General features: G+C 34.4%; 2 protein-coding genes across 3 annotated transcripts in view; both read left to right on the top strand.

The window, feature by feature from the left end:
* LOC126774997 (adipokinetic hormone/corazonin-related peptide receptor variant I) overlaps positions 1 to 24,256 on the top strand; it is a 62,853-nt gene extending 38,597 nt beyond the window's left edge. Inside the window, exons 2-8 of one of the 2 annotated variants that reach the window (XM_050496703.1) lie at positions 12,415 to 12,798; positions 13,354 to 13,502; positions 14,247 to 14,390; positions 17,606 to 17,769; positions 22,107 to 22,230; positions 22,660 to 22,804; positions 23,077 to 24,256. In XM_050496703.1, coding sequence (XP_050352660.1) covers positions 12,535 to 12,798; positions 13,354 to 13,502; positions 14,247 to 14,390; positions 17,606 to 17,769; positions 22,107 to 22,230; positions 22,660 to 22,804; positions 23,077 to 23,277 — 1,191 coding nt within the window. In that variant the 5' untranslated portion in view covers positions 12,415 to 12,534 and the 3' untranslated portion in view covers positions 23,278 to 24,256. Of the gene's footprint in view, positions 1 to 12,414; positions 12,799 to 13,353; positions 13,503 to 14,246; positions 14,391 to 17,605; positions 17,770 to 22,106; positions 22,231 to 22,659; positions 22,809 to 23,076 lie in introns of both variants that reach the window. The other variant, XM_050496704.1, reaches the window with a different exon arrangement.
* LOC126774712 (uncharacterized) lies at positions 16 to 669 on the top strand. Its single transcript, XM_050496249.1, has one exon. It carries the CDS (start codon positions 16 to 18, stop codon positions 667 to 669), a length of 654 nt encoding a protein of 217 aa, XP_050352206.1.
* Positions 24,257 to 24,383: the final 127 nt, after the last annotated feature.

The raw sequence follows: 24,383 nt of genomic DNA, 5'->3' as shown, positions 1-24,383 counted from the left end.
ATAAGTGATTATAAAATGACCAGTGAAAATAGAACACCATCAGCCAGCACAGCATCCGAGTTAGCAACAGTCACAGTCTCATCAAGAATCCCTGAGTTTTGGTGCGATCAAGCTCGCTTATGGTTTGTGCAATGTGAAGCCATATTAACACCTCAAAAACTAAGCGACGAAGCGAAGTTCAACTTAGTCACGAAGCTGGGAAAAGACGTAATACAACAAGTCAGCGACATACTTCAGCAACTCCAAACGAAGAAATATGACACCCTAAAATCGAGATTATTAGCAGTGTACGAAGAATCAGAAAATCGTCAACTCCAAAAACTTTTGAGTGAAATCGACCTTGGCGATGAGAAACCATCTCAACTTTTGAGACGCATGCGAGATTTAGCCAGGGGGAAAATTCCCGACGAAACGCTGAGTATCATGAGGCAAGGTCATTTGCCAGCCGCAGTACGCTCCGTCCTTGCCGTCACTGATGTAAAAGATTTGGAAAATTTGGCTACTATTGCAGACAAAATTATGGAAAATACAAGGCCTATTCAAATAGCGGAGGTTAGTAGTAAACCGTCGACGTCAGCTGATAACCTTTCCGTGTTGCAAGCACAAGTGGCTCAGTTATCTTTACAAGTGATGGAATTGCAGAACACAACACAAAAAACGAAATTATAATATTCATAATCGCTATCGATCAAAATCCCGTGGCCGTAATATGATACGACGTAAGTCACGGAGCGCCGATGATCTTTGCTACTATCATGCGCGATTTCGCCATAGAGCTAACAAATGTACAGAGCCGTGCGCATGGAATAAACAAAATACCCAGAACAAGGCAAATTTAATAATATGTCATAATATGTTATTATTATTATTTTATTTTTTTAAAGGAAGGGAAGTGTTGTGCCTACGTATTAACTTTTATTAATGTAAGCAAAAGTCACTGTCCATAATGGCACCTAGAAACAAGTCGATATTCGATATGCTACATTGTCAATTAATACATTATTATATTTTCTGTCGCCAATCACCATTCTAACATCGCACTGTAATATCGTCGTAACAATTAAATATTGTAAATTATATTACAATACATATATCTATACTCAATTGCCTTTCATTACATCATCCGACAAGCGAATAGAATCGCCATTTTGAGCTTAGACAAGTGGCATTAAAAATAAATAATAAAATAAGTTTTTGTAATGCTTAAAGCAAACATGGGAACGTGGATATTACTTATAACTTGTACAGTCCTCATAGATTACAAATACCCTCCAATTTGTTTCAGCTCAACGAATATTACGTCCGATAAGTTTACAGATAAATAATGCTTGTCATTATTGGATGGACGGAGACACCCGTTTTTGATTCTAGCGATCCTTAAAGACATTTTTCTAATAAGAAATGAAACAAAGGAATTGCTCTACGTAATTGTTCATGATATTTAAAAATAAATTATTCATGTAGGAATTGGTAAACTACTGTTTTGTAATCTTAAACTTTAAAAATTACTGTTATGATTCTTTGTCGATATAATATATGTATTTAAATCTTTAAAAAACGCAACCATAGTTTTGACATTAAAGCGATCCCTAATAACGTCGATATAAAACTACCTGAAGTATACAGTAATATTTAAAATAAGAAAGCAAACTATCTGTATTTCCTGAACGAGCATAAATGAAGGATTCTTGAAGCAAATATAATTAATAAGGAGCAATTGTCAAGTCTACAATATAGGATATTTTGACATTATAATGTCTCCAGTAGAATAAAAAAGAATATCATTATCTGTTTGACTATAAAAACTACGACATAACCATTTTTTAAAGTTTCCATATTGTTGTTTATATAAATAAAACTAAAGATAAACCATCTATGGGGTATTTTAAGGCAAAGTCTATACTCTGACGCTGACGATGAAGCTGTAAACGCCAACTGCATACTTTCATACAGATAAAAAAACAGGAGTGGAGTAGTAACGTTTAATGCGGGTGAAACCACGCGGAGTCACAAGAGTAATATACATTCTATAATACATAAATGTAATAGAAATTATTTTGGGTGTTATTGGGCTTATTTTTTGGGTGCATTTAATTCACACCCTTTTATAAAATCAGTGTTAAAAAAGGCTCCGTATGTAATGGTTGGAATTTTGATGATACGTATATTAAATTTGTAAATAATATAAAAAAAGCTTTCGGGTAAAATCTACACATAAACAAGATAATGATATCGTTGACTTTCATACTCAATAAAATAGAAAACGGTAAATTCTTTAGAATTGAACAGGATATGTCGGTGAAGCTAACGAAATTCTAAAGCCGCTTGTACGTTAAATTATTTCTTAGAATCCTTTGAAGTACTGATATGATATTTTGTATTTCATTTGTATTTGTATATATTATGGTAAATACGAGATGGCCTAGTGGTTAGAACACGTGAATCTTAACCGATGACCGTGGGTTCAAACCCGGGTAAGCACCACTGAATTTTCATGTGCTTAATTTGTGATTAAAATTCATCTCGTGCTTGACGGTGAAGGAAAACATCGTGAGGAAACCTGCATGTGTCTAATTTCATTGAAATTATGTCACATGTGTATTCTACCAACCCGCATTGGAGCAGCGTGGTGGAATAAGCTCTAAAACCTTCTCCTCAAAAAGGGAGAGGAGGCCTTAGCCCAGCAGTGGGACATTAACAGGCTGTTACTGTTACTGTTATGGTAAATATTTTGTCATTTGAGTTAAACAATGTAATATGTTGAACTCATTCAAAAAAATATTATGTAAAAATTTGATGTAAAATATCCAGAGCATTCAAACTATCTCTGTTGCTAAATAAAAAATAAGTATTGGAACGTTTGTGAGAAATTTGTAAGTTCATGGATGACAAACCTTGGGAATGAAACGATCATATTTTCTGATTATTTCTTTATCACATTGAAAATTGTAATGTTAGATTCCATAGGTGTTTTAGATGTGGTAAAAATAACGAGATTTATGGAACTTCAACTATTGTATTATAAATAACAAAAGACAGTAATGAACCTGTATCGCGCACACAACTCAAGACGACAAGTGACGGGTGAATGATAAGGAGCGTCCCCGCACCCCGCATTAACAAAGAAGCGAAGACAATAGTAAACAATTCGAAATTTATGCCAAAAAACCCTGCTGTTATATTTCGACGGTTTGTCTCAAGTTTCTTTTTCGAACTGGTGGTAGTTTTTTCTTTGACAATCATTTATATTAATTAGTATTTTAATGCTTCTAAATTGAATAAAAGGATTTGAATTTCAACCCTTGGAATGTTTACTTGGGAGGATATAATTTCACCATACGGCTTCAGTGTGGGTTCGAGGATTTGATTTGATAAAGGCTTAGTAGTAGTGGCTTAGTTAGAAAACTTCATCATGATGTTTTCCTTCACCGTCGAACACGAGATAAATTATAAACACGAACTAAGCACATAAAAACATCAATCCACCTGAATTTACTATAAGCTTATTACTTAAAATATTATATACAATTTTCTATGAGAAAAAGTCCTAAGATAAAGAAAGAAAAGTTAATTCTTACCAAAAAACTTTTACTTAAAGCTATTAGTAAAGTTTTGTTTTTCTTACAAAGTGAATCGACAAACGTCCTTTGATGAAAGTATCAACAGCATTTTATTTCCTTTACAAATATCTTAAGGAAAATCAGTGAAGTTTGTTTTTTTGGGATTGATTTGTATATCTATAACAATTTGCAAATGCGATTATTGAAATAAGATAGAATGTTCTTAAAAGGAACTTGTTATGTTAAATAAACTTTGGACATTACAGTCTACATGCTGATATTCGTGTTTTGACGAGAGTCTTAAGAATATAACTATCGTGACACACTATGTTTAATAAAAAAATGTGTTTTACTTGGTAGTAGGGCTTTGTGCAAGTCCGTCTGGGTAGGTACCAATCGCTTTATTCATACCGTTTTTGTGCCAATTCTTAAGGTTGACATATAATATAGAATCGTCAGATCTTTTGAAGGAAGTCGCTTATTCCTGTGTCGCACAATTTGAACACATTTGATAAAATGTCAATATCTATACCATATACAAACTTCTAACTACTGCTACTAACTAACACTAGAAATGAAAAAATGCTGGCATATTAAAAATGAAATCAATCAAATAATAGATAAAATGCAACAAAGGCACGGATTGAATTATTTAAAGTGAACCCTGCTTTATATAATGTTTAAATTTAGATTTGGAAACTTATCACAGATGTTCTACGGCCTATGCACGATAGTAATGTTCTACTTAATTTCATAACAAGATGATTGCGATAATTGCAAAATGAAATTAGACATTTAACAAGTCAGAATGAATATAACCTGTTATATTGTCTTTATAATTCATATTTGAATTATAAATAATATAATATAATAATAAATAAATAATTCCTGTGCTGTATGTCGTACGTTCTAATACTAAAATATAGACCTTTTTTACCGTTAGTTCAAATAAAACGTTTCAAAGGATCGCAAACTTGAGCTCTTGTTTGCGAGAAAATATTTAACCAAATAAAAAAAAATATCTGATATACTTCAGACTTTTGCGCGTCATATTTGAAAATTATAGAACAGTTCTACACTTTTTCTACACAAAAAAGTTTTCGGACTTATAACATGATTCTGTATGTGGTACGTACGTGAACAACCTATGTTATACTCTACTTTATCATTTATTATGACAGATGAACAAAGAGAAAGTTTTAAGAGGTACATTTTTGAGGTTGGCAGAATGTATGTTTATGATGTGAAACATATTTTAACGTTATTCAAATTCCATACTGTTTTATATGATAAAATAGTTTAATTTTAAAAGTAAATACAATTGAATAAAATAAAAATGATACATTGTAAAACTTCGTAGCAAAAAGCTAAATTCGTTTTTCCACTTCGACAATCATCGCATAGGAATCTTTGCAGAATTATGTGATTATGTAAATAAACAGTTAGTCGTATTTATATGTAAACAAGCAGCAATGTAAGTTCTAGTTACATTCCGAGCAACGTTTCTTATTATATATCATGCTACTGCTTTATCTTTTTTTTTTTTTTTTTTCTCGCTGGAAAAACACATTTATGTGTTTCCCCCACATGAGGTGGGGGGTATGTGGGACTCGCCGGCGCTGAAGGCGCCGGAATACCCACTAAAAACCAGCGGTACCCACTCCATCTTGTCGGGGGACGTCATGGGATCGCTTGCGCATACTACCGTGCCGTCCCGACGGTTGGCCCGCTTCTGCGGGCCTCCAAATACTAGGGGGTACTCGGGGTACAGAGACCCCCTGGCCCCGGTGACACTCACGGCGGGAGGAGAAGATGCGCATAGCGCCGGCGTCTTCTCCCCGGTCTTCTTCGACGAAGCGGGTCAGCGGAGGCACTCTCCTCGCGCTCCCGCTCCGCGGCCTCCTTCTGCGACATGACATTTTCGCAGAAGGAGACCATCTCCATCCAGCACCTTTCGCTACCAAGCATGGCATTTATCATGCTCGGCAGCGAAAGGTCTCCGCCGATTAAAGTCGCCAGGGAAAGGCGCTGAGGCCCCCAAGCGGCACACTCCATCAGAGTGTGGCATGCCGTGTCCGTAGGCGCACCACACTCGTGGCAGGAGGGCGTTACCTCCCGCCTGACTATTCCGTGCAGGTACTTACCGAAGCACCCATGTCCAGTAAGCACCTGAGTCAGTCTGAATGTCAGTGTGCCGCCTTTTCTCGTTACCCAGCGACTCAAGTGGGGACGGATCGCCTCCACTGTCGCCAGGCCTGCTGATGGGGACCTCAGATCCTCCTCCCACCTGCGAATCAGGGCTTGCTGGGCGAGAGTCCTGATTCGCAGCACCTCCTCCAACCCTGGACGGTCGCCACGCGACCTCACTTCCGCCCGGAACCGGTATACTTCCGCGAGCACCTCCGCCTGGAGCTCCCAAGGCGGATCGCCCGCGAGAAGTGTTGCCGCCGTCCACGACACCGTACGATATCCGCGTATCACCCTCACCGCTATGATTCTCTGCGGCCTTCGCAAGAGAACCTTGTTCCGAGCGGTGAGAGCGTCCACCCAGATGGGACCACCGTACAGAGCCATGGACCGCACAACACCGGCGTATAATCGCCGGCATGGCGTTTCCGGCCCTCCTACATTTGGTAGGAGCCGGCTTAAGGCAGCAGAAGCGTTGATGAGCTTCGGGCCAAGTTGGACAAAATGCTGCCCGAAGCTCCATCTTCCGTCCAGGGTCAGGTCCAGATACTTCATGTGGGCCTGCACCTTAATCACCGTCCCCTGGACGGTGATAAACGCCCCTCGAGGGGGGCCTCGACGTGGACCGTGGAATAAGAGGGCCTCCGTTTTTGAGATGGAGACCCTCAAGCCCAACATTCCTATGCGGTCCACTGTGAGCGACGTACCGACTTCGGCCAGGCGAGCCGCCTCCTGATAATTCCGCCCTGTCGCCGTGATGAGAGTGTCGTCCGCATAGCACAACACCCCCATTCTGGGAAGGACGGATGTCCGCAGGAGCCAGTCGAAGCCAACGTTCCACAGAATTGGGCCGAGAACTGACCCCTGTGGAACGCCACAGCCTACCCGACGCCGGACATGACGCCCATCGCCCCCCTCCCAGAGGACTACCCGGTCCTGGAGGTATGCCCCCAACAGCCTCCTGAGATAGGAAGGCACCCCGTGGTATCGGAGTGCCTCCCCAATAGTCTCGAAAGGAAGACTATTGAAGGCGTTCGCAACATCTATCGATACCGCCAGAACTACGTCCCCTTGGGCCACCGCATCCGTGGTCCGGGTTTTCAGGGCGTCCAGGGCGTCGATAGTTGATCGACCCGCCCTGAACCCGTACTGAGCCTCTGACAGACCCGGCCCCACCTCGTCGAGGTGCTGAATAAGACGGGCAGCGAGAATTTTTTCGAAGAATTTGCCCGTCTCGTTCAGCAGCACAATCGGCCTGTATGCCGAGGAAGAATCTGGCGGTCGACCTTGCTTTGGCAACAAGACCAACTTTCCCTCTTTCCAAGGCTTCGGAAACTGCCCGCTGCACAGACATTGGTCGAACAGCTCCCGAAGCCTTACGCCTAGGTATTCCAGAGCGTCACATAGAACACGCCCTGGAATCCCGTCTGGGCCCGGCGCAGTGTTTTTAGCCCTCAAGCGGTCGAAGGCCACCTCCATCTCCCGCTCCGTGATCAGTGGTGGAGCCACTGTGTCGTCAATCATAGAGCGAGGGACCATCTGTGGAGGGACATGCTCACCTGGATGGGGGAAAAGTTCCCCGACCAGGCGCAGGAGGAGATCCGATGACATTGTCTCTGTCACGGGGGCACCCTGCGTGCGGAATTTTCCACGCACACCGCGGAACGGACGCCCCCAGGGGTCCCGATTCAGGCCCGCCAGTAGTTCTTCCCTAGCTTTCTCCTTGGCCTGACTTATCGCCAGCTGTAGGTCTTTTTTCAGCTGACGATAAGCGGCCAATAGCTGTCCCTCCAAGTCCGCATCAAAACCGTTGCGCCTCCTACAACGGACGTAAGCCCTTCGCGCCCGGCTGCACGTCGCCCGAAGCTCTGCTATTTCGGGCGACCACCAATACACCTGCCGGCGCGGAGCTCTATGCCGGAACCTAGGCATGGCAGCATCGCAGACCTCTTTGAGAGCACTGCGCATGTGGCCCGCTAGCTCTTCTGCACTGGCGCCCTCCCACCTTCCTGTGGAACTCCATCGCTGTACGATGGCAGCCTCCCTGGCCAGCTCACGATCTAGCTGGCTAAGAGACCACCTTGGAAGCGTGGTTGGCACCCTAGAGGGTTCCACCGACCTGCGAGAGGTAGAGATCTCAAACCGGATGTACCTGTGGTCCGACAGAGTCTCCACCTCCTCCTCTACTCTCCAATTCAACACTCTGCGTGCTACAACATGGGTGGCGAAAGAGAGATCCACCACGGACCCCCCCTGTTGCCGCACGCACGTGTAAACCTGCCCCCTGTTGAGTAGGGACAGGCTGGAGAGTAGTGCCCACACCTGAATAGCCTTTCCTCGCGGATTCGTGGCAGGGTTGCCCCAGGCACGTGATTTAGCATTGAAGTCGCCCAAGACCAGTATCGGCCTCGGTGACTGCCTGGTCACCGCAGCTCTGATCGAGCCGAGATAAATCTCGAACTCCACCAGGCCGCGGTTGGTAGAGAAGTACGTACCCACAACAACGAATTCTCTCCACCCTGCCACTACGTAACCCGAGCCCCTCTCAATGAGTGAGAGAGAACTCGTTTCACTCCGGGTAGTAACCACCACGGTGCCGTCCAAGATGCTACTGCTTTATCTGCGCTAACGTTATTAGTATCGTTATTTTTAACATTAGTTGTGATATTATTAAAGTATTCATAGATTTCACCAGTAGATAGGAATGTCACGATAGAAACAGCATTCTTTTAGAAAAAACTCTTTTACGCATCTACGTGTCGTCTTTCACCATAAAGGAAGTTTTGGAAATTCTTGAAAAAAGTCATAATCCATGCTTTTGAAATCGTGTAAATATCTTCGGGTTCTAAATACATTCATATAAAAAAGTTTTCCTTAAGCATAAGCATTTCTTCACCAAATATCATCAATATTATTTTTTTTGTATTGTTAATGCAAAAACGTGATCTTATCACCTTAAACTTTGCTCTTTGGTTTTTCTTAACAAAATGGGATGAGTCTGTGCGCTCGGTTAAGTCGTTAGTAGAATACAGGTAGACTTCGACTTCAGCAAATTGGTTCAATAGATTTAACATGAAGTTGAATAGCCAGTAAGAAGTATATCATCATCAGCAAATTGACGCCTAAAATAGCTTTTTCTATTTTGTTACTTATAACCGCATATTTATTATTTATTAAGCTATAAAGATGGGCAGTAACATAACAACAAATCTTACGAGAAAATTAAAGTAAAACAAAACTACGGTAACAAACTACGTCAAATAATCCTATATATATTTTATAAGCTGTGAGAATTAGATTACTATAACTTAATTATATTAACTGTCTAAATTTAATTTTCTTTCTTTACACGTACGCACGTGTTTTACTTAAAAATTATTAAAATACATTCGTCCAATTTAAACCTTTGGTAGAATTGTTTCATTGAAAATAAATACAAATAAATCAATGTAATTTAACCCGATAATCATCAAACAGATTTGTTTAACTGATATAATGTGTAAATAACAGACCTCAGGTCGAAGAACTCTTCACCTGGTAAGGTCGAGGTGCTTCATCTTCAACCATCGACTCGCACGCTTCAGTAATAATTGACGGATGTATTCGTACATCCTTGTCTCAAAATTCCTTGTACTATATTAATTATTCATTCCTATTTTTTTTAACATTTTTCCTATGAGAAATATTTAATTTGAAAGAAAATATGGTCACAGTATTTATTAAATTAAGAAAAATACGTAAATAAATATGTAACACTAAGTATTTCTGAATTTCTTCACTTGCAAATTAGCTCTTAGTTACATCTTCTCAGCTTTTCACCATCCACTGCTAGACGAAAGCCTCCCCCATAGAACGCCAACTATCTCGATCTTGCACAGGCCGCATCCATCCCGTACCTGCCAACTTTTTCCATCCATTCATCTTGCCGCAGGGCGTCCTACACTACGTTCGCCTAAGCGTGGTCTCTACTCTAAAACGTGTCGGCTATATATACGTTATGCGATGTAGCGTTAAATTATATTTTTAAAGCTAAATAAAAATGTATGCACAAAATTAGATATAATATTTAGAAGCTGTAAGTTCGTACGTTAATAGAAGAATGATTAATACGGCCTTACGACCCGCTTTGATGTCACTAATAAGGTGTCAGTCAGTATATTAATATAAAATACAACACATTTTCTCTTTAACATATTCTATTACACAAAACAAACTGTGAACTTAAGACTTGTCGTGATAATCATTTTATTAAAAAGTAATTGTATTTATTTATTAATTTTTAAAACTTATAAACATTAGATTTTTTTTCTGTACCATTATTTATGTAAAACCGTAAATATTAACCGGTGGCATACAGCAATAGCAGCAATTGTATTACTCGGTTACGGTTTCAATAGTCAGTGAGCCGGTGTAATTACAGACGCAAAGGACATCTTAGATCCCATTGACTAGTATACTTATTACCATGTAGCATATCTTTTAAAACTTCATAAAAAACTTAAATTATATTATATATATATTATAAGATATTATCTTAATTATTTTCGAAATTGTTGTTTGATTATAGAATAATTTAAGTTTTTTATTTTACGATTTTAATCGTTGTTCAAGAGTAAATCAATAGTCATAAGATAATTGAGTTAAATAGTAAATCGAGCCCCTTCGATTACGATTCCAACAAGTATTCAAAAGACTTAAGATATTTTCCCCTTTATTCACTCGGAAAACAGAAGCCATAGACAAATGCTCTCAAGTCCAAGTTCGTAAGAAATATTCTATAATCCCTACTCCGTATTGAATATATTTTATTATTTCCTAATAATTTACTTGAGTGTTCTTATTGTTATACCACAAACCCTCGCATTTATTCTATTGTCATTTTATATAAGTATTTTGGAAATATATTAGAAGAAAATATTATTGACCTTAATTCGTTTTTATAATAATTTTATAATTATTTTACGATCATACATTGTTTATTAACCTTCAATTGTCGCATAGTAAGAAAATTACCTACAAGCTGCGGTAAAAAATTATATCTTTTTAAGTCTTAGTATTTCGTTAATACTCTCGTAAGTTCTATAAAAAAATACAAGAATAGAAATGTTTAAATTGTATTTCATTTACTTAACATGCGCGTTATAGGCATTTCTACTTCTTTTTCGCTTCTTTCTATGCTTGTTGTATAGTCGATAATTTAAAATAGTAATTTATCTCGTTTGGGAAATATTTCCCAGACTGCTTCCTGTATGTGTCAGAATTCCTTTCGACGCTTACATTAAAATGTTTTGCTTGATCGTTTTACAAATTTCGTGTCTACACGAGTAGGAAATTCAAAGTACGTAGGAGTAATATATATGCATATGTCTAAAATATAAACTTTTGTTTAGGCTTATAAGGCGATTACATTCTGTCAATTGTCAATTAAATTATTTTTGCTTTTTGATTTTTACTTATTATATTACTACATGTATTTCAGCATTATGAAAATTTATAACTAGCAACATTGTGAGTTTACCGAAATGTAATATGAAATAAGCAAATGTTATTTGAGACAAAACAAATGATCTTCCCTTGTCTGTGTCTCTCAAAGAAGACACATGTCGCTGAGCATGTTCTCTTTGATCTTTAATGGGACTTTTATCGGAAGTTGTAATTTTTGCGCGATTTTTTATTCCATATAACGAATTGTGTTTACATTTCTTTACCTGATAACAATTTTCAAAAAATGGTTCTTAGTTTGTATCGTATGTATATTCGTTTTCTAAACCGATTGAGTTATTGACGTTTACAAAGTACCGCGCAAGTCGTATGGCACAAAAATTTTAAAAAGGAATGCTTTTAGAGCCAAATTACCCTTAGTTATTTATATTTCGAATTTCAATAAATCTAAAATTAAGAAGATTTGTGAAGTAATATGAATAATGCCAGTCTGCTTACTTATTTTAAATAAAATAGTTTATTAAGCAAACAATGGAAATAAGACAACTCTAAGGACACGAAAGTCTACCACAAATAATTATCATAAACAAAACAATTGCATTAAATAAAAAGTAAACTAACAGCCTTTACATGCTTACGATTTTTCTTTACCAGCTCAGAAATAAAGAAAGCTCAATAGTGCTTGCTCAGATTTGATTCATGACCTTCGTTTAGGATACATATGTTTTATCCACTGGGCCATTTTAGCTGTCTAGTTTTATAGTTCAAGTTTTTAAAGCACAATCTGAAAAACTGAGAGATGCATTGCTTACTATAACATTTTCTTTATTTTATACGGTAGATAAAATAAAATTCGAAAATAACGATTGGAACTACTCACCACCCAGAGGAAATAAAACAAGAAAAATGGCATATGTTACTCAAAACGCATCAAAGATACTCCTATATTGGCTTCTATTATAATCAAACAATTTCTGTGCGATGTTTACAACAGGTTGCATGACCAAGGTTAGCAATTTCTTATAATAAAAACCTGCTATAAGTACGTAACAAGGAGAGACATAATACACAACTGCACGCGACATTAGTAATCACATAAATAGATTCTTAATGAAACCATCTTCAATCGTTGTTAACATGAAACATCCACGTACTACTAAATCGTTTCATGTTCCAAATGATTCAATAAAACCAAAAAATATTATTAATGTCACTTTTGTTCCAGGCACGCGCACGGAATATATGATTGGAAGAAAATGTTTACTCAATTTAGATGTCACGTTTTAGACAAGCTAAATTGTGTAGTTCTACTATAAAAGTGTGAGTTTGTGAGTGATTTATCGCAATGGATATTGATGAAAAAGTATCGGGGCCCGGCGGAGCCTCGCAGAAAAACTGGACTCACTTAAATACCAGTAACGATGAACTCCCCCTGGAAATGCGTTTTAATCACGGACACATGGTTTCTATCACGGTGTACAGCGTTCTTATGATGGTATCCGCTGCTGGGAACTTGACGGTGCTATCTCAGTTGGTTAGGAGAAAGAGAATGGGCAGAGCCAGTAGACTCGATGTGCTGCTCATGCATTTGGCGGTGGCTGATCTTATGGTAAGTATATCATGTTTAGATAAAAAAATCATTCATCATAATATTGCTTAATATTAATTTTACATACATCTATATGATTGACATAATGATTACTACCTAGTACTGCGTCCTATCGAGTAGGCTGCTGTAATCATGCACATTAGGCAAAATGGATATAATTCAACGAAATCATTTTTAAAATTCTTTATCTTTAGCCTATCTCTAATTTTTTTTTTTTTGTCAAAAATGGCTCGAGAAAATTTTTATTTATAGGCCTTGTAATTACCTCAGCGAAATTGTTTTTTTAAATAAATTTGAATCAACATTGTTTACGGAGATTAAAATCGTCGTCTTACAATACTGATTATTGTCATATCAATCATAAAATCATAAGTGCGTATTTAAATTTTATTAGGAGTAATTAAGGATTTATAAGGGTATTTAATTGAGAAAACTTTATTAAAAGTAATACGTATGAAAAGATATAATTATCTTATTAAAGAGTAATGAATTCTCAAATTTTTGATATAGTAAAATAAGCTTGGTTGATTAAACTGCAACAGTGCGCGTGTCCAGGTGACATTCCTGATGATGCCGTTGGAGATAGCGTGGGCTGGGACAGTGCAATGGCTGGCAGGCGACCTCATGTGCCGTCTCATGATGTTTACACGTACCTTCGGACTCTACCTTTCCAGCTTCGTTCTCATTTGCATAGCAATTGACAGGTAATATTTAATAACTACGCATATTGTATAAATATTGCATGCATTAAGAATGGATTTAATGTATGAACAAGTATTCTTACTATAAAAAAATCTGGTTATTTCTTTCAGAATGTACTTGGTTTCAATTTGGTAATGTTTCATTTATATTATAAATTGATTATAAAATTAAATTAATTAATCTAATATTGTAAGGGCTCAAGTGACCACAAACCATTGAAAATGACTGTATAAAGCCAAAATATTTAAGAAGATAATCATAGAACTGCATCGAATATAAAAAATATAATTTTTACTGAGGAGAAACAATACTCTCTTTTGTAAATTATATATTAGATACATAATTATTTGAATATATTGTCTAAAAAACGTAATATACTATATGTCACAATTGTGCGTAGGCTCACCACAACATTTGATATCCTGTTAATTTGCTGGAACGGATTTGAATTTCTGATGTTTACAGCAACGGATGAATATATCCCTAATGATGACTATAACTTGTCAAACATATATAATACCCGTCAATAATTGGTGTATTTTATTCAATTACGCAGAAACTCATAATTGTTTTAACAACTCCTAATAGATAGCCGGCTGTTGTATTTCGTGCGACAGAGATAACGCTCTACGAAGCCGAAATTAGTCAATTGTCTCTTTTCAAAGGTCGATGTGCAATATTTATTGACGGGGACTATTAGTATATTATGACAGATGTTAATTTATGCAACTTATGAATTATTCCAGATATTATGCGATATTAAAACCACTTAACGTGACTTGGGAAGCAAGAGTTCGTCGAGCGCTAACTATTGCGTGGGTCTGTGCAGGACTCGCAAGTTTGCCTCAGAGCTTCATTTTTCATTTGGAAGAACATCCTGACGTCAGAGGGTAAGTAACATATATACTAAGCTAATTAATAATGGTGAGATGTTAATATCGTTTGATATATAAATGTATAACATGATACTAATATATGAATATTATATAAATATATATATTCTTGTATTTACACACACGTGCATTATAAGATGTACTGAAATCGACAAGGAGGACATCATCGGCATCAGTGGTAGGGCTTTGTGCAGGCCAGCCAGTGCGTGTAGCACACGCTTATTCTAACAATATCACTACTTTGAATTGTGGTACGCCGGGTTGAATAGTAAGTCTTGGTGGCGGTACTTTAGGTTTAAGGCGCTTTGTAGGCTCTATATTCTCGTCTGCTTTCCTGAAATAAATTTAAAAAAAAAATATAATAAGTATGATAATATATATTAGCTACCCAAGCGGACTTCAAAGTCAGACTTATTATGCCTTAGATTAATATATTTTTGGTTAATTATTTTAAGCCCATCCGAGTCGGAGCTTTTCAGCCAGTGTTTTAAATATTTATTTTTTTTTATTTTGTAGGTTAACTGTCACTTATTTTAACAAGAAAGCAAATTATAGCATAGTAATTATGTACAAAGTACAAATGAATGAAGTCAATTAAAAAAATAACAACCATTTCAAATATTTGTAAAATAACTGAAATATTCAATTGTTAAGATATGAATTGTAAGCAATTAAATATGATATCTCCAAAGTAACGATAATAGCAATTATAAATCACAAAATAATTACAATCATTCCTAATGCCAAGTCATTAAAAGTAATTGAAATGTATAAATTATAATACTAACAATGTCAAATTAAGTGATATAATAAAATACTACAGTTCGTATTTTTATACAAATCGAATTCTTTTTTCCCGCATTAGCTATAAAAGTAATTTATAAATCTACAAATTTGAGTGAATTACACATTTCATTTTTGAAATAAAAAAAGTTAACTTTTTTAATAAAAGTTATAGAATACTCATAATATTTAAATTAATTAATGTTTTAATAATATTGTTTTTTATATTTTATTTATTGTTAATAAGAAACTTACTTAAAATAAATTTATTTTTTGTGTTATAAATAATTGTATTTACTATGAATTTTAATTTCTATATAGAAGTAATATAACTAAAAGATAGCACCGGTTCGGAAAAGAATATATACGAGATCTTAGAGTAACTGACGAAAGAAACTGTTTTTGTTTTTTTGTATATAATTGTTTACAATTTTCAATATAATAAAAAAGTAGCCAGGAGGCGATGTTTTCATTACGAAGGAGCGATATGAAATGTCTAATTGTATAATAACATTTAGCAAATATATATATATTTTAATTTAGTATAAAAATATTCACTACAATTTTAGCTGTTTTTTAATTAAATAACCATGATTATATATGTATTTATAAAAAAATGTCCTTGTCATGTCAATAAACTAAATATATTAATGTAATATATCGATAATGTTCTCCAAATCGATTTCGGCCACGGCGGCCAATCTCTAGAGAGATTAGCCAACTACGCAGGAGCTACTATAGTGCACAAGTGTGTGCGTAAACACAGGTGCACTCTCTATTCCCTAACTCTCATAATCCGATGGCACGGCAATACGACACGACCGAAGAGAGTTGAGGCGCAGGACCAACGGCTTAACGTGCTTTCCGAGGCACGGGACACACTTCCAACTCCCAGACTCCGGGATGCTACTGAGAATTTTCTAACAGAAAAACCCAATAACTTTTTATTGGCTCGACCTGGGAATTGAACCCAGGATCTCCGCCATTAAGCCACAACACCAACGAGGCAGTCAATAGTCGATATATACTTATGTATTAATATTATATACTAAAACTCTTCTCCGAAACTCGCTTCATCTTCTGGTATTATATTAGATTTTTTGCAGTTAGTTTAAATTGTACATTTGATTGATGGACAAGTTCTTATATAGTTTCAGCAGAATCTATTTTTTAAACTGATATCACGTAAGTTTAAAGTGAACAAATTGCATGTTGTAACATATTAATCATATAAGTAATTGTGATAATAAGGAAGTGGAAATATTAAGAGGGTTCCATGAACTATGGACATCTGGAACAAACTTTCAAATGCTCGGGCGTCTTGCCAGGTTCATAAATTGCCACCAATAACTGAATTTATCTTAAGTGATCCATAAATATTTAATATCATTTTAACATGACTCACTATGATCTAACTCAACGATCTAATGCTAACATCTTTTAATGTAAAATAAAGTACGATCTAAAGATAATATTAGTATCAGGTACTACCCTAAAATTATCTCAGTATAACAATCTGGTTTGCATTATAGCGTTAGAACTATTCACTACGAATTTCAGAAGTCTTATACTGTTTGTTTATTTGTATTTCGAACGAAGTGAGCGAAGATAAAGAGCGAAATAAGAAGAGAAATAAAGCGATTTGCATTAGTTAGCCCATTTATTGATAAAATTTGTAGACTGTCATCATCAAACAACATCACGTTTCGACTCACGGGGACGGAACAATAAGTTACAAAATATAAATATGACTACCACATGACACGGTTTATGTAATTTGGAATAGTTGATTTGAAAAGTTATTCTCTGATACTTAAAAGCGACTGACTATTCGTCGATATACATAATCAATTATATTCAAATTTACATTAGAGACAATTGTCACGATAATGATTAATGTTCTTAGGTTAACTAACTACAAACGAGGTACTTACTCTTAATATAGTCAGCTTCATTTAAAATGGGAAAGCAGATGCGCAAGTGAGCCAACTACATTGGCAATATATTTATTTAATCTCATTATGAATGCACCACTAAACATGGAAACTAAGATATTAATTCCTTCAAACGAAGATAACAATACTTAAGTATTGATTTTTGGAATACAAAGTATGTACACATAAAAATTACACGATTACACAGTAAAGTAAGAAGAGATGTGATGAGTAGGTGGTGCCTAGACAAACGGACCTGCTCAAAGCTCTACCACTAAGTATGAATATATTTCTTAAATTAAACAACAGTACAGTACAGTAACAGCCTGTAAATGTCCCACTACTGGGCTAAGGCCTCCTCTCCCTTTTTGAGGAGAAGGTTTGGAGCTTATTCCACCACGCTGGTCCAAAATTAAACAAGCAGTCAGCATTTTAATGCTAATCATATTTTTATATAATAAATGATAATACTCATTTGTTTTATCACGCTTACAGGTACTTCCAGTGCGTGTCATACGGCTCGCTGCCAACAGAGCGACATGAGTTCGCTTATTTTCTACTGAATATGACGCTAATGTACATCGCACCACTAGTGTCCACGCTCTATTGCTCGTCTGCGGCTTTATTAGAAATTATTCGTCGAGCTAATACCGCTAATGGTTAGTATACTATTAAATTTTAAGCTTTCTTTTATAGCACGAGTTCGTCCTCAAAGATGAATTACTTCACTGTATAAAATAAAAAATGTGTGTCATATAATAACTTCGGATTGTTTATTTGAAATTGTTATTATTAATAAAATACATTTTAACATATTGTAGTTTAAAGGCTTCAAAAGGCTTCTATTTAATCCATGCACTAAACAAATTCAATTTAGTACTTAGTACAATATAATTTAGTATGATACATAGATGGCTCTAAAATTGTGTGCAATATCTCAGTTACATCGGTGGAACCGGATTAAAATTCAATCGACCGAATTCGAATTTGACCTAAACATACAAACAGACGAAGTTAAATAAGGCTTATAAAAATATCAACAATATAAAAGAGATTTACTTGACCTTTTTAATTTTATTCACCAAATATTACTTTTTAATTTATATTATTTCTATATTTATTGGTTTCCAAACTATGGATAATTTGTGTACCCAAAATAAAACATTTTGACATAAATATAATTATTGAAACTCGACAAATAAAGTTATATAGTAAAAAAATTATTCAGATCGTTTTATTATGTTTATTTACACATATTCTTTAAAGTCTTGTATAGTTATTTTCGAAAACCTATAGACTTGAATAAGAAGAAGGTTAACATTTTAGCAAAACATTCTGCGGTCACGTTTTACTAAATTACGTAAAATATGAGGTCACGAACCATATCCGGTTCAACATACTAAAGGAACCGGAACCGAAGTAAACCATAAAAATATTTACTCCACGTTCATTCAGAAATTACAGTAATTATCATTAGACACTTGTCAATACCAATTCATAATAATTGATTATTGAATTCGCAGTCTTTTACAAGTTTAGACGCGTGTATCGAACTGTTTCATAGTTCTCTCACGTAATATTCGATTTGACGTAGTCATTAATGTGGTTAGTATTTTGACATTTTCTCTTTTTTTTATGGAATAAGAAGGCGGAAGATAAGATTTAATATTATTTTTTTGAAGTGATATTTTTTTGATTGGAAAAGATGTAACGTTTTCAAATAAAGCAGAATTCAATGCACTACAACAAATTTTACCTTTAAATTGTTTAGTAGCCATATTTAGTGTAAATATTTTAGTTAGTAATAACAATAGCCAATAATAAGCATTTTAGTATATAAAATTTTAGTATTAATAATGTTAATAAAAATATATTTTATTTATTAGGCTCTTGCAAGCATTTCTTACGTCATTTTAAAATATTAAAATATTACCTTTAATGTACATTCTACCTAAAAGAAACGACAAGAAACTCAATTGTTACTCTATTTTATTATTAACACTTAAGTTTTTTTGTATCTTGTAGGAAAGTCAAAGAATATTAATTTCACGCCTTGGCCTTTTTTATTTTAAACATAGTGAATCAATGAGAATTAGGGTAGCAAAACTGCAGTACTTGATATTGTTGTGTTCCGGTTTGAAGGGTGAGTGAGCCAGTGTAATTACAGGCACAAGGGACATAAAATCTTAATACCCAAGGTTGGTGGCGTATTGGCTATGTAAGTGATGGTTGACATTTCTTACAATGCCAATGTCTAAGGGCGTTAGTGACCACTTATCATCAGGTGGCCTATATGATCGTCCGCCTTCCTATTCTATAAAAAAAAATTACAAAACTGATTTTGAAGGTAAATTAAGTAAATCTTTATAGTTTTGTATTTCTGACTTTAATTAGTATATAATATGTTCAAAAAATATATTATATAAAAAGGTAAAAAATATTTTGTGTATATTTATTTATTTATTTAATATTTGGGAAACAAACAGATATAAAATATAATCTAATTACATAATACAATTTAAATATCACATTATCCAGCGAAGTTTCCACCGATTGATGAAACATAAAATGCACTCAAATACTTTAACACAATAAGAGAAAAATTATTGGACAATATTAAAAATATATAATTAAGTTAATTTAAGATTGTTACAAATATTATCTTCAAATTTAATCAAAGATAAATGAAATATATCAATGTTCCCAAAATGCTTATTATATTCGCGACAAGCTCTGATTAGAAAACAGTTAGCATTATGTGATGAATGACAAGTGGGAGTATAAAAACATAACGGTTGACGAGCGTTGGATCGTGGGCAGTTCAGAGACAACTTGCTAAGTAGAAAAGGGCAGTCAACAATATTATTAATAATTTTATATAAGAGAACTTGGTCTCTCATAGATCGGCGTTTTGAAAGAGCTAATTTATACAAGTAAGCATTAACTCAGAGATTATTGCAGAATTAAAAGCTAAAAACTAAGGTCTTTAAACACAAGGTACATGATGCATATCTCGTAGTTTATCGTAATAGTATTGAAAGGTCATTATTTTTTATTCAATTCTTTCAAATGAGAACATTATCTAAAATAGTTGAAAATCAATTTTAGTTTAATTCAAATTCTGCCACATGTGTATTCCACCAACCCGCATTGGAGCAGCGTGGTGGAATAAGCAAACCTTCTCCTCAAAATGAGGAGAGGAGGCCTTTAGCCCAGCAGTGGGACATTCACAGGCTGTTTCGGTTCGGTTTCGGTTAATTCAGATTCAATTTGTCGTATAATAATACAATCTACAGAGTACATTAATAGAACCCCAAACATCATCAGTATACTTATTATGTGAACATGAAATACCCTTCAAAATCAAACACGTAAATAATATTGGCCTTTAACGTTCCGAGTCAAAGAGTGCACGTACAAAATTGATATGAATTTGTAATAAGATATCAAAAAAGTGTATTGGTTGGTTCTAGATAATTGCTTATCGTTCTGATGATATTTCAATTGTTTTTTTATAATTTGATTGACAATTTATTATTGTTATTTTGAAATAGTGGTGTTCAGAATAAATCATCACTTTCTTATTACTTCTAGTTAATGTACGTAATAATGTCCTTGCAAGCATAATCAACTTTTTTATTTCAAACCTAACAAATAATAAGCATGATGACAATATGAAAGAATTAAAAAATAAATGATTTTAGGGATGAAACTATTTTAAAAGGATTCTAAAAAATGATCCCATTTTATATACACATTTAGATTAATAAGATTTTTGATAAAATAAAAATATAAAATTCTGCAATTCAATTTTATTTGAAACACCAATCAGAGCGACGTCACGCCTCTGTATCTATAACCGTTTCTCATGAACAGCTCTTGTGTTTACGCTTTTAAAAATTATTTTGCATCATATAATTAGTTGGGTCGTTGATTATTCGCGTTTTTGTGAAGAAAATAAAACATCCAATGATGGAACAAGGTTTTGTAAAGGCAAATTCCTCTAATTTGCCCACGATTTGTTGATGCTAGGAAAATTTCTTTCATCAAATAAAGACTTTTGCTCATCTGAATTTCAAAATGTGAAAACTTCCTTGTAAGTACATTTTTATTTATCTTTAGTGTTATCATAGGTTTTTTTTCTGTTAGCTATATTGTATTACTCGCATTTGAAGAGCCCTAATATTTTTACCAGTAAGAACTTTTAAGACAATATTTCATGTAGCTCCACTAGTACTGAATTTGTGAATTTACATATTTACGAATACTTCTATAAATCTAAATATATCATAAATATATAATAAATCTTGATGAATCTCTTCCTCAATTTGCAATTTCTTCAAAATGTTTTGTAACCATACTTCCTTTTATTTGCTTTTCACATTCTTAAGTACCATCATCATTCGTTGCTTACTTATATATGGTCGTTCTGCTTGTTCTTCGATCTGGTTGGCATTCGAATGTATTTTTACACAGAGACCCCGCACACCACTTGTAACCTTTAGAATTAATTTTTAACCTTAGGAAATACGCAATATTTTCTGCCTTTCTTCGTTGAGTATATACATAATACAACATTTACTGTCGTTTATTGAGGCGTGACGTCACGTGCAGGCGCCATGACACCTGTATGTTTTCGAGCGAAATTCAAAATAGGTAAATGAAAATGCAATTATTTGCGTCAATAGTTAGTTTATTACTGAAATAAAATTATTTTCAGTAATAGTAGACGTGTATCTACATTATAGATGGTTATTTCAAACTTAGTCATCATGCCTATTGCTTTACATTGCTTTGGCGGTAGTGTTATACGTGATGCATTGGTAGTATCTACCCAGACTTGCTCATCATAAAAAGTGAAAAGTTGAAAAATAAATCGTTTTAAATACGTTTCACTCCAATGTTACATATGTAAACGTTACACTCCGAATATACTTTATAATCTTACTGTTAGCTCAAAAATAAGTTTCATTTCAAATTTTGGTTTGTATTTTAGATAAAATGCGTCGCAGCGGCGTCGGCATTCTGGGGAGGGCGAGGGCGAGGACTCTTAAAATGACAGTCACAATCGTTCTAGTGTTCTTCACTTGCTGGTCGCCCTACTACTGCTATTGTATGTGGTAAGTTGTTTGTTTCACTGACATCATGAAAGCTATAAATTTATTGTCTTATCATAGAAAGCTTAGTATGTTTAGAGTGTATTGTTGAGATAAAAGTTATTAATGTTAGCCTGTAATTATTTTATCAACTCATATCTCGCTATTATAATGTATAAAAAAGAGTATCATCGTTAGTTTTGAAAATTTCACGATAAGAAATGAGTTTTATTGTGTTATTTTGTTAAAATAATTATGAAAATATTTCGTTTGTTATTTTTTATTAAAGTCTAATCACTTTTCTTGTAAGACTAGATTTAAATTTCCTAGAATTAAGAATAGAAGTAATGTCTGTGATTGTGTGTGTGTTTGTGTGTACACATAATCGTAGTGTGTTAACTCGTATATGGGTGAAAATTAAAGTTTCTGTTTTGTCTTTTTATTTTCATTCAGGTATTGGATAGATAAAGATTCAGTGAAAAGTCTAGACCCAGCATTCCAGAAGGCGATGTGGCTCTTTTCGTGCACAAATTCTTGCGCGAACCCCATTGTATACGGCGCTTTTAATAGAAACCGGTGGACGTGGCGATCGGGTCACGTGAGTAAGATTTTAAAAGTTATCAATCTTAAAATAAAGTAAGAGTATTACTTTGTTTTATCGATATGATAATATCTTTAACTTTAACTAATAATAATATATGTATACCTATAGAATAGGGAATATTATGTACATTTAACAATTAAATCAAAGTTTGAATATATATTTATTTGATATTAATTTCAGAATTGAAGTTCTTTCCAATGTCTTGAAACACATTTAATATTGATTTATAGCAGTTTATGTAATAATAAAATATTATTATATTACAGAATGCAAGATGTCGAAGCGGTTGGAGAGGAGGGTCCAGATTCCATCACGGCGATTCTATGGAAATATCCGCAGCGACTCTTGCCAGAGCGAGATGTTCACTCCAAAGTGACAGACACAGCAGAAGGGATTCCGCATTCGGAATTCACAATGGCTCCCAGAAAAACTTCAATAATAACAATAACGTTAATGGCGTCGTGTAACGTTACGAATTGTTTTCGAACTGAACTACCATTACGTTTTCCAATATTAAAAAAATAACGTTGCGTCTCATATATTTAAAAAATAACATTAAGTTTAAAGATTTTAATAGCTTAAAATGTATAAAGTTCAAATTAATTTGTTCTATTTTCAACAGGAATTCTTACTTTCTCTCTAAATAATGTTATTTGTACATGATTGAAAGAGAGCTTTAAAACTTTATACATATCTATGATATAGGATATAAGGCCATACTTCATGTTTATATTAAGTTATTTCGTTATATTTTTGTATATATGTAGTTGTTAATATCTTAAATTTGTGATAAAATGTGGAGTTATGTATAGTTAGTATGTTAACGGAATTATTATATAAAAGCTTAGATGTAGTCTGTGTGTTGTAAAACATCTCAGTTAAGTGCTTTTTTCTAATATAATAATGACATTGACGATATCATATTATAAAACAAACATTCCAGGTTATTTTTTTTAATATCTTTAAAATAATTATAGAGTGATTATATTCCATTCCACTTAGAATCTTGTTTTGTAAACAATTTTTACTACTTTTATAGAAGTAAATGTTTATAAATTTTATATATTTTCATGAGGTCTTAAATATGGCTGAGATATGCTAATAGACATACATGCTAATATATGAGTATATATTAAAAGTTTAATTTATACAAAAAAATGTTGATTTAAATTTAATATTTTTTATGTTTAAAAGACAAATTAGATTATATATTTTATTCGTTCGTATTTATAACACTTTCTGAATGGACAGGGATATAACTGCCTGATGTATTGTAAGAACGGTTTAAAGTACTCGATTGTAGTATTTTTTTTTAGAATATAGTAGTTTATTATGTACGCTGGCTGTGAAGCGATGGAGACTCGGTTCAATAGGAGTTTTGTACCAGATTAAGCCTTAAGTCAAAGTGCAAGAAATTATTTCATTAATAAAATATAAAAAACTTTAGGAAGTTTATTTCAATCGATACTCTTCCAGGAAATAAATAAAAAAACATCACTACGGTAAGTATTTATTAAAATATCATTTGAAGTTTAGACAGTGGCAAAAACAAAAACAAGATCATAAATGGCGA

This window comes from Nymphalis io, chromosome 17, assembly GCF_905147045.1.
Source record: "Nymphalis io chromosome 17, ilAglIoxx1.1, whole genome shotgun sequence".
NCBI lineage: Eukaryota > Metazoa > Arthropoda > Insecta > Lepidoptera > Nymphalidae > Nymphalis > Nymphalis io.
This window is presented reverse-complemented; position numbering and strand designations above follow the sequence as displayed.